The sequence below is a fragment of the Charadrius vociferus genome, unplaced genomic scaffold, assembly GCF_000708025.1.
Source record: "Charadrius vociferus isolate BGI_N301 unplaced genomic scaffold, ASM70802v2 scaffold190, whole genome shotgun sequence".
Classification (NCBI taxonomy): domain Eukaryota; kingdom Metazoa; phylum Chordata; class Aves; order Charadriiformes; family Charadriidae; genus Charadrius; species Charadrius vociferus.
The window spans coordinates 3,040,267-3,052,605 of record NW_009646608.1 but is presented as its reverse complement, the minus strand read 5'-3'; the positions used below and the strand labels follow the sequence as shown (position 1 = coordinate 3,052,605).

General features: G+C 38.9%; 1 protein-coding gene across 1 annotated transcript in view; it reads right to left on the bottom strand.

Annotated features, from left to right (window-relative positions):
* The window catches only part of FAM169B (family with sequence similarity 169, member B), a 38,880-nt gene extending 30,024 nt beyond the window's left edge, over positions 1–8,856 (bottom strand). Inside the window, exon 1 of the mRNA XM_009887604.1 lies at positions 8,814–8,856. Within this exon, the coding sequence (XP_009885906.1) occupies positions 8,814–8,856 (43 nt within the window). The remainder of the gene's footprint in view (positions 1–8,813) is intronic.
* Positions 8,857–12,339: the final 3,483 nt, after the last annotated feature.

Here is a 12,339-nt window from a genome sequence, read left to right as displayed (position 1 = left end):
TTTGTCTCCATTGAATTCAACAAGCATAGTCTCAAATTTCTCTAGGTGTAAGTAAATTGCTTTAAAGCTGGAATAGTAAAAAAACTTCTTCAAAACACAGCCCAAGTTTCAGTACTGTCCAAAAATATAACAGGAAAAGAATTCCAAAGCTTCCACTCTTTCTTGGAAGACCGCCCCTTTATGGGTCAGTCCACAATCTGTTGTGTATCATTAGTTTTCTCTTTCTCTTTTGTGAGTAACTTCAATTAGGCACTTTCACAACAACATAATGTAAAAAAAATTAAAATATTTACCTACGTAAGAGTTCCCAAAATAGTAACCACCATCTTTTATGCAACATAACTTAATCCATGTGATTCAATGCTGAAGGGTATTCACGCAAGGTATTTGTTAACTGCATGCAAACAAAAATTACATACATCTGATGCCTGTTACCTAAATGCAACGTCCAACAGTGCTCATGAGAAACCAAGCAACCTATTTCTAATGTAAGAAACCATACTGATTGGTGGCTCACCACCACCAGAATAAATGGTGAACACCAGAATAAATGTCCAAACATCAGTCCAAATAGTATTCTGCCAGTCTTCTATCATAGGAAGGAAATATTTTCAATTTAAGGGGCTTTCAATCAACAAGCTACATCTGCAACTCTTGTAAGCCCCAAACTGAGGACAAAATCTACCACACTGCTATAGCTGGAATCTTAGTTCTAAATCCTCCATTTTTAATCATGGTTTACTCTCATATGGCAGCTCCTATGACCCAAGTTTAATGGGAAATAACTGCACTGATAGTAAGTGCACAGTAAATGGCTGAGACAATGAGCAGTCTTACGAGGGCCATATTAAACTATATTAAGCCTATATTAGGATTCAGAAACTATGAATCATAAAAGTACCATATTGAAAATTATACCTTTCCATGTACCAGTAGGAGCATGGGATTTGCAGTACCAGGTCAGACTATTCACCCACAGTCCCAACATCCTCCCTCTGGCAGTGATCAGTATCTGATTCCTCAGCAAAAGGGTAAGAACCTACAACTGAGAATTCACCACCACCCAGCACTCTTTAAAATGCTTTAAACACTATTTTCCTGCCCTTTGCAGGCAATCAGCTTACATCCTGAGGCTTGACAGCAAAGTTACGGAGTCAGAATGCTGAACAGAAGCTACTCTGTAAATGGTTTTCATACTATGTTTGTATGTGACAAAATGGGAGAGAAAGCAGCATTGCAACACTGGCGAGTTGAGTCACATTATAAAATCCCAGCCAGCACTTAGCAGTGGCAGTTTTCTTCTGCAGCAGCCTTCCCCAGTGTACTGTGTGACACCATCAAGCAAAGAAGCCATATAAGGGAAAGAATTAAAGATTATTATTAAAAACTTTAGTAATTCACTGAAGTAAGTTTACTAGTAAACTAATTCTTTGCGAAAGAGCAGCACGTAAGACTAAGTTTAGCACAAAGAAAAATATTGTCCATGCTAATAAATACTATTCATGAGATGCTGCTTACAAGGCTACATCCTGCCATTGTTAAGCCAAAGCAACTTAATAAGCACAATTGTTTTCTCCTCACTGAACAAAACAACTAGTACCTTCAAAATTACACCATCTTTCTGGTACATAATATGCTTGTATTCTACGGTAAGAGTGACCACTTGATGGATGAAATAATGTCACAGATTAAATAATGAGCCATTAGAAAAAACTTCTGATTAACTTTCCATTAATACCACTTTCCACAAAAGTAATTTTCTTCTCTAAAAAACACTTGCAGGCTTCCAGTTAACTTGACTTTCCTGTGCAGTACTCTGAAAACACCCAAGTGTGTTAACAGCATATACTCCAATAAAGGGGAAATCCAGAAATTTTTCATGAAGAAAACAAATCTGTCTCAGCTTCTGTATATAATGCAGGGGGGAGAGAGAGATAGTGAGGTTCTTTCAGGGACAACGCAGAGAAGTCTAACTCCAGGTACCCTGGAGAGTCCTCAAAAAGTCAGTTGTGCTAAGGGTGGCTTTTGTGAACGTCCCCCCAAAACTTTCACAGACGTGCACATACCACTACTACTGTTCAGCTGCCATAGGCAGGAGAAAAATCACCAGTTTGAATTTTTTTTACATTAACTAATGTGTTTCCCAGTTTTCCCCAGTACAAAGCGAAGAAGTTATATTTGCGCTCCTGTATATGTCCCTTTTATGCTTTTTTTCTATACAGAAACAAACAAACAAAAAAACCTCGACAAATTCTAACTACAACTATTGCTATTAGGCTTTTGACTACAACGATAATTATTGCTGGCTAACAGGATGTTCCAAAATCAAATGCAAAATAATGTTAACTTCACTTCAAAAGAAAAGCAGCGCTATTTTCCTGTGAACGCTTCAGTCTGAGGCCCCTAACAGCATCTTGGGATACCAAAATTGCAAAGTTCCAAGGACAGCCTTTTAACCTAATTTGAATTACAGCATTTCATTCGAATTTGATCTTACCTAGCAGCAACAAAAGAGCACATTGTGGCAGCCAATCTGCTAGACACCCAGCGAGCACTTCTTTCAAACAGGCGATGTGCACAAAGGGTTACCATCTGGGGGAGGGAGGGAGTGAGTGAGGAAAGGGGGGAGCGAAGGGGGGCAGGAGGGGTGAGTCATAAAAAGGGGGCCTCTTGCTGCAGCCACAGAGGAGGGACCATAAACCATAAGGAGAGTAAATTTAGAACGGGAGGCCTACTGCATTAGAGGGATTCCTGACATTCGCGCTGAAGTGGCTGCCATCTTAAATAGCCAAAGCTGGTAAACAAGGTCAAGACATCATCTAGGCGGATTCTACAGCAGCAGTGACAATGAAGGGTTTACAGACAGGTACAGACTTTGTCTTTTACAGGGATCCATCATTCAGGGCGACAGAGGAGGAAGTGTATGCAATTCCACTGAAAAATCTAGAGATAAATAAATAAGAAATCTGAATGGGCATATTTCCATTTCAAGCATACAGAATAGATTTTAAAGCAAATACTAACACTGCTTCTGTTGCTCCTCTCTTTTGTTTCCATGGAGCAGTCTGGGCCGCATTCTCAAGTGAGGATGTGTAAATGCATCTCCTCTCTAGTGATGTGCCATCAATTTGCACTAAGAATCTGATTTTTAAAGTGAAAAGCTACAGCTAAAACCAGCTATACAAACAAGCAGGCACTGCTCATACAGCTCGGTCATTTTGATACAATACTGCCCTCCAGCACGTACACGGTTCTGCCAGTAAGGCATAAACCAAGGCCCTTCTTTCAGACCTGATCCCTAAACTCAGCTTTTTCTAAACTCACTGCTATTCCACCTCTGATTTTCTCCAGAATAGAGAACTTAATTTTATGGTAGTTTTGTGAAGTGGACAAATATCCTTCCTGAGAGGTAAAAGTCAGGCAAAGTTCACTTCACTTACGATCCGTATGTGGGAATCCAGATAAATCTGATTAACACGCTTATGTTCTGTGTCAGGTAGATAAATAACAAATGCAATCACAAAACAGATTATATTCTACCTTAAGCTAGAAATTAATTTTTGTAGATTAGAGACAGACTCCCATCATTACAGATTCAGCAAGAATTGCATTCTATCAGTTAAAGTAAGCAGGAAATATTTTTCCATGGGCAAGAGAATTTATTCTCAAAACAACAGAAAACACATGGCGCACACACTTGTATGTGAAATTCCACAAGTGAAACTACAGACTGCTGTAATGCCTGAAGGCAAATGACATGCTTCAATCTAATCAGCTATTCTGAAGATTCTTTTTGATGATCCTTCTATATACTCTGCAGCTAAACTCAGTGCCATAATAGAAATAATTTAACTAGAATATACATAACCACAGACTTATTTCATTAATATAATCCTACAACAATTCAAATCACTATTACATTCTTCAAGCTCTCTTTCACTACACTAGTCATTTTAGTACCTATGTATTAGTTTTACTATTTTGCCATTATCTAACAAATCAGTTACAACCTGGGACAATCAACTCTGTCTCTTTAATGTGTTTTAAATATTCATTTAAGTTTCAAATTAGTATGTATTGCCAATATCCTTAAGTCCTTTTTTGATAATGAACCCAATACACAATTTATTAAACAAGAAGCATTTGCTTTCATTGTGAAGAATTTTCTATTCCTGCATTCATATGTAGCTTATTAATACTGTTTCCTTAAGCCAACAAGTTGGCGGTGCAGTTATTTCACACTAGACACACTATTGGGTTGATTAAGATGCATTAAGGTATTGCTGGTACTCCCAGGAAAGACTTACTTATTGAAAAGCCCATTTCAGAAATTTGTAAGAGCATTTAGGATGCAGCCAGATTGTAAAGCAAAATACATCAACCTCACTGTAGATGAAGCATGAAAAGTGTTATGTCTGAAGTGAATTAATCATTTATCCTACGACTAGTTTTTCATGTTTTACAAACACAGAGAATGATACTACATGCATCCATTAAGAATGTTTACAGAAGAGCCATCAGTCACCACAGGATTTGTATCTAGGCTGTGCATCTTTGTACATTTGTGCAAATTTGTGCATTCTCTTACATGTCAAAGTATGAAAAATACTGAAGTGTGATTCCTAGTGGTGTAGAAACAAGACAGATTAAAAGAACCTAACATTTCTAACTTTCAAGTGTAATTATTTTTTATTCAGTTTTTCCATTTCTAATGCTTGCAATAGCAGTACTGGTTTTGTTTATTGGCTTTACTATTGCCTTTACTTTCATAACAATACATTTCACAATAAAAATAAAAACTTTAACAGATTCTAAGTGTTTCTGACGTTGTTGTGATTTTTTTTGTCCAAGTATTTTCACTTTTTTTTTAAATCAGAAAACACTTTGCAATATGAGACAAACATACGTGCAGCAACACAAAGACTGTCTATGATGTCAATATTTAGGAGGGAATGTTCTTGTAATTAGACCAGGCAACTGAGACCAGAACTCCTAAGATTTATTCTCAACACAGGTGTGGTTTTGTGGCCCCCAACAAATCACTTCATCTTCTGTCTGGTTTCTTATCAGTTAAGTGTATGTCTTATCTACCACTTCAAACAGGTGCGTGACGTTTCCCTTATCAGTGCCTCTGAAGTCCCGACGTAAGAAGACAAAGAAGTAATACAACATAACTTGTTCTCTGTTCTCCTGTGCACTGTCACTGCCACACTACGGCAGCACAACCACGATAGTGTCTAGGATCTAAAGATAACTTTTTTTTGCCCTTCTAAATCATGCAGATAGAACAAAAGTGGTTTCTATTACCCTCTCACAGGAGTGGGACCTGTGTGTTGAACAGTAGTGCTTAGCATCAACTCCTTTCCATTCCTTCCAATGAACTTGAACATGCATGTGGTTATCATTAGACAACCATATTTGTTTAACCTTTCAAAGGAAGGAAGAGGTCTTTGGCACATTCCTGGGAGTACATGCACAACCTGACTCTCACATCCTGAATTTAATTGAGCGAGTATATGTCAAAAACCCAAGTTCTAGTCTAAGTGAAACTACAGTATCATAACAACGTGTGGTGGCAACAGAGCTAGTGGGCAAACGCTGTAGTGTCCTATCTGTCCAACATGGCAAGGCAGCTCTTAACCACATGCTGTACATCATTAATGAAAACAATGTTCTTCCCCGCTGCATTGCTTTTTACCATTACTAATAGACCAATCACTCTTGGAATACAAAGGATGAAAAAAAAAAATGCATTGGCATTAACAGGTTTCTATGTTTCGATCCAAAAATGCCATTTATATATTACTTACTATTCTGTCACAATTCAAATGGTGAGAAGGGCTTCAGAAGAAAAACTAAATGTAAGTTCCCGTCAGTAAATAATTTTCTGCTGTGGAATCAATAAATGAAGGCAGAAGGCAAATAAATAATCCTAATCCCACTACCAATTAAAAAACCAAACATTAAACAGATGAGTTCAGCTGTAGCTGTAAATTACTGTAAATTCTGTCACTCAAATGGAGGGCAGACCAAATGTTAGGCATCCCAAATGCAGGATGCTACCTTATTAGCCATCCCATTCCTGCCAGTGCATTTTTACTACTGATTTCAGAAAAGGGAAGAAAAAAGCTTTATGTATACCTATCTATTTAGCAGAAGGTAGAAGAGCAAGGGCAGTGACTAGACGAGCCTAACTCTGAAAAATGTCAAACACCTTCAATTGCTACTCACTTCAGTGAGCACTGAAGGCCCTCAGAACATTGTACGACCAGGGTCTATAAGCTATATGCGTTATTTATTTTCCAAAACTTGAAGTAATCTGCAACTTATGAAATGGAGAAAAAAAAATAGACAAAATAATTGATTTAATTATTTAGCTCTTTTTAGAAAAATACCTAGATGAAACCGCATTATTTAAAATGTTTTCAAATCTAGAAAAGCAAGTGCATATTGAAGAAATCACATAGTGGCATTAATCACCTCTAACCTGCAGCACTCCCGGACTGAAAGTTTGAGCGAACAGGTTCCAATGATATCTATTTTTCCTCAGATGGATCTTTAGCAGTGTTACACTTACAAAAATAAAGCCATACCCAAGTCATAGTACAGATAAATTAAAATATATCTGTGTAAACAGGCAACCCCCTGGCCTATTATACACAGAATGCACATCTGGACTGGCATGTTTTGCACAAAGTTCTAACCTAGTGTAATTCAAAAAAGCTGAGGTATGATGGCCCAGAAACAGCCTTTACAAATAAAAACTGTAGCATACTGTTAAACCATGGAAGTGCTACCAGCTGTAACTATGACATATCAGGAATTCATACTTCTGCACATTTAACTCTCTTTTTCACAGTGCTTAAATGTAAAAAAGGAGGGAGCTTACAGAATAACTCAGAGAATATGTAGTCCTGAAGAAAAGGGACATTCAGGATTGTGATTAATTAAGGCTTTAAGGTTCATGTTCACATCAGGTTTTCCTCAAGGAAATTCCATTGATTCAGGAGGATTGCTGCTAATACCTCTGAACCTGTGAACATCAGAATTGAGTTCTTAATAAGTACCGTGTTCCATACAACCAAGAAACAGAGAGAAATGTTCCTGGAAAAGTCTAACTTCAACTACTGAAGGCAGTGGTATGGATTTTCTTGCATATGTAAGGAAAACACATCTAAATTTGTCAACTTAATTATTGGTCTACTCCCTAAACAAAATAAAATATACAAGAAAAATATACAAGTTTCTGTCCATACCAAGGGTTTTTTCCAGCACAACTACGTTAGTGCTACATCTCACTTCATCATACCCACAGCCAAAATAGCTACGCAAGCAGAAGTTCATAGTCCAGCCTGACCTCAAATTACAGTCTGACTCTCAAAATCTAAGCAAAGAAATGTGAGGTCCTGAATGACACTGAAATATATCACTGAAGTATCTTCATTATTCGAAGAGGCTGATTTGAAAGGAAAATGACAGAAAAGATGCTGTGAATAGCAGTAGAGCTTTTATGAATCACAAGTTCAAATGTTGATAGCGGCGATTCAATCCTTTAAAAGATGGAAGATAGAAAGAAGGATGTATTGGTCAAAAGTCATCCAATAACTTAAGGGAAAAGAGGAAGACAATGTCTTCCATAGTGATAAACAAGGGACAATGAAACGGCAGGAAATGACAACTGAATTTGGCAAATGGTCTAGCATGAACACGATTTCATCCCGTGGGGAGAAGCCAGCCAGACTGCCAGTTAGGATGGTTTCAGAAAATAGCTGTATTTTAAGACCAAGGAGCATTTAAAATTATTACTGAAACGCCCACTGCCACAGCCCGGCACCAGGGCTAGTATTTAAGTACTGCATTAAAAGCAGGTGTGGGAAACTTAAGGCTGCACTACACATGGCCTCTATCTTCTTCAATTCATACAAACTATGGCACTATGCGTGGCACACCAAAAGTACCTGAAAGCCCTAGCTTGTTATCAGAAAGGACAATTTTCCCCAAACAAATGATGTAGCAATGAAAATATGAGACAACAGGGATACCAGTTTCAGATACTGCATAATTAGAGTTGCAAATGCTTTACACATCTGCCAAATCTACTGCTCCCACCAGCAGAGTGCGTAAGTCTGCCTAAGGAAGCCCAGCAGCCTTTCTCCCAATTCCTTGCAAGAAGCAATTTGTACAGCCAGACTAATCTCAAAATAAAGCAATTAATTTGAGAAAAAAAAAGGGAAAGAAACAAAAAAAATCCCTTCCCCCAGTAATTTACACTTTGCTAAATTTATTATGCGGCTGCAAATTAATACGTCACCTGCACTAGCAATCAGAAGCCTCTTAGCCTGTCTCAGAACTTGCTTTAATAAACAGCTGCATGTACTGGAGGAAAAATGCAAACATCTCTCTTGTTTCTCTGTGCCATTGTGTCAGCTATTCTACATGTCTTTGAAGGTGCTCCAAAATCAGCATGGCTCTGCTTTTCCCTTTTTCTCCTTTCGGGAGGAGGAAGAAGCAGAGAAGGAAGGACAGGCTGGCAACAGAGGGCTAACTCTGTGCTTGCTGTGCTCTTGACAGTAAGGCTGAGATTGTTTAAATTCAGTTTACACAGGCTGTTCTGTAAGGACAAAAGAAACCACTGCTGGTGGTTAAAAATGCAAAAGGTTTTGATTGTAATGGCTTGACAATCAGCCAAAGATATGACTAGGGGGAAAAACACAGCAAGGCAGCTATGACCAGAATGGAAGAAACAAGGAAAAACACATGGCTTGACTTCAGACCAGAAAATTGACTTAGGCTTTGCATAAATGACAGCATACCTCCAAGCTTGCCCGATCCACAGTCTGCCTGGAATGAGAACATGTAGTCTAAAAGCAGAGCCTATTAAAAGGCATAATGTTTCTAGACGGCATCTGTTACGTACTAATAAGCATTACTTAAAGGACACAGGCCTTAAATTGCTACCAAACATGCACTTATCTGAAACTGCTGCAAGGCAATCATTACAAAAATGTCACATGACACCATGGGAATTTGACTAATATAAAATGTTTTTATTTAGTTTGGCTTGAAATCATTATGCAGAAAAAATATGGAGGCACTTTCTGAGATTTTGAAACTGTGCAACTTCACAGGAATGAAACACTAGCAAGAATTACATCAGCGGAGCCATTTGCCATCTGTTGTCAGCAATACTATAAAGACCAGCCACCAGACAGCAGTTTGAAAGGTTACAAACACAACATTTTTAAGCATACACAGACCTCTCAGTAACTGAGCAGGACACAGTTTACTTCGGGAATGTGCGACCTGAGGGTCCGCCAATCATTTTGCAAAGACAACACACCAGAGCTGTGAATTGCCACACAAAGTGTTTGGGAGTCTCTCAGTACACCACCATTATACAATGTGGAAAATACATACCAGCCTGTTCTACGTAGGCTCTTCTAACATACTCACAACCATAACGTCCATACACCTCCCACTTGCACATTTAAACTGGCTAGACTTTCTCTTGTGGTGTTTGTTTTCTCATACTTTCCCCCAAGGGAAGGAGTGTATTCACTGCAACGCTATTATGAAAATGGACTCAGATTTGTTTGCTGGGGTTTGGACTATACTTTTCTCTGAGGGAAACAGTTAGGATTTTGTTTCCTGATTTCTTTCCTTCTAGACCATAGCTACGTATTCATGTTAAACAAAGCAAGGTTTCAGTAACTTGCCTTACCTGTGGCATGGAAAGTGAAGTTATGACAGCCCTTACCTCTCAGATACACAAACCCCTCTGAGTAAAATTCCATCTGTTCCATACATGAGATTTTAGTTATACTGAAGGAGTATGTTGTTGATCAGTCTCATCTTTGAGTTTTGAGTAGCTTTTCTAGATGTGAGGGCCACGTTCATGATATACGGGCCACAAAAACAATCAGAGGGCCGGATCACCTCTCCTATAAGGACAGGCTGAGAGAGTTGGGGTTGTTCAGCCTGGAGAAGAGAAGGCTCACAGGAGACCTCACTGCCGCCTTTCAGTACTGAAAGGGGGTTTATGAGAAAGATGGAGACAAACTTTTCAGCAGGGCCTGTTGCAATAGGACAAGGAGTAATAATGGTTTTAAACTAAAAGAGGGTAGATTTAGACTAGATAAAAGGAAGACATTTTTTATACTGAGGGTGGTGAAACACTGGCCCAGGTTGCCCAGAGAGGTGGGAGATGCCCCATCCCTGGAAACATTCAAGGTCAAGTTGGACAGGGCTCTGAGCAACCTGATCTAGTTGAAGATGTCCCAGCTCATTGCAGGGGGAGTTGGACTAGATGATCTTTAAAGGTCCCTTCCAGCCCAAACTATTATACGATTCTATGACATATAGTGCCTATACACTACCCGAATTTTGTGGTTCCACCTTCCAGGCTGCTGATCTCCTGCCTGTAAACTGATTATCACGGATTTCATGGAGGGCAGGAAGATTTCCATCTTCCTAGAGAGATGGATGAAAGTTTAAGGATTCATTAGTGCAATTGTTAAACTAGAGGTACAGGTTTCTCATCCAGTAACTATTTCTCAGGCTACAGAGTCATTGCATGTATGTTGTTACTCACATATATTTAATATATTTCCTAGCTTTGCTGTTAGATGGTTAACACTTACAAATATGACTTTCAGAGTGTTCTAAAATCAAAAAGAACTTGTGACAAGGCTGAATTTAAAACAAGAACCTCAAGTTCTAGGTCAACAGCTGTCCTGCTTCTCAATGGTAAGGTCTGCCTAGAACCTATAAAGGGGCTTAGAAACTTGGAAGCATAAGCAATCTTGCTCTATGAAAAACAGTTACGGGAATGGACCTCAAGAATATGCAGTTGTGGCATCTCAATTACAGCACAACATAAACTGAAAAGCACCATTTGCACAAGAGCTAATGGCTGACTCCAATATGCTCTTAAATTGTGCTGTATACTCAACCTATTGCCAATTGTTCCGTAATTATTTTAAACATAGGTATATCAAATTAAATAACGAAGCCAAAACTTGGATGACACCTAGAAACAATGGCATCTGTTCTAAAAGAGGAAGGGGATGGAAGAAGAACTATCTAAACATTCCATCTGAGAGTCATGAAAAAGTCAGGGGAAAACCCGTAGACATTAACTTGAGTAGACATTAACTCAACTGCCCAACAGTACAATATATGCTTAGACATAGAAAACCAAATCCCATTCATCTAGAGAAATTTTCTGTAAAAACATGAGCGGAACTGAGAGACTTACGAAAAAAAAAACCCTAACCCAATAGCATTATTACAAATGTTTGACTTTCATAAGTGGCTGATAGGAAGGAAAAAAACAGAGCAATCTGACTACAGCGCATTTAGCCATGAGCAGCTAGAGGAACTAATGAACAACATCATTATTTTACTGAAGGGGATGAAGTAGGTGCTTTAGATAAATGGCAGCAACTTAAAATGCGTTTCAGAAGATAAATTCACTTTCTCTCCATTTACCTGCTAGCGTGACAAATTAAGAAAGAAGAGTATAAAAACAGAGCAGGCAGGAAAGCAGTGCAAAAGCTAACTGAGGTGATGCAATGGGCCCTCATCCAAACAAGTGCGTGAACAGAGATTCTTGGAAGTGCTCCTAGTCAAATATAAACCAGGAACACTACACACGCCAGACTCCCTTGGAAATCCACGGTGGAGCATGTGCAGAAGATCCACCTGTCCTAAAATCGGCTCCCTTACCAAGCACTAGGAGCATTGCTATTTGGGAGCTAACATAATGTCTGTTCAGTTCAAAGCAGTGTTAAGTCCACCACGTACTGAACGGCTGAGTTCTCTCTGTTGGCCTCTGCTGGGCAGAGCAGCTCTTCGCCTACTGTCAGAAACACCGGTACATTAACTTGTGCTGAAAAAAGATGAGGGGTGACTTTTTTCCCCCAATAAAATCAACATTAGAGACCACGTATTTCTTGTTCTACAGTCAGCTCACGAGCCGCAAAGAAAGTTTTTACTGAATACTTTTTAAAGAAAGGGTAAGTACAGTGCGATGGGGAAAACCTTTTCTACCTCACCTCTACATCAAAATAATCCAACTAACTATTCTTCTGTGGTCAAGAAGCAATATGTTTACTGCTCCTTTTGTCCCTGTTAAACCACACATCTTTTGTTAAACCATTTTTTTGCTCAGTTTGGGTAAACGCTTGCTGATGCTGCCTGAGATTTAGCCTTAAAAATGCATAAGTATTTTTACACAGTATTCCCTCTGCTCTTCAGCAGCTCTCAAGTCCTTAGCCATTAAAGTCCCAAACTCGTGCACCTGTGCAGTGAGACCTCCAAACACACACAGGAAACGGG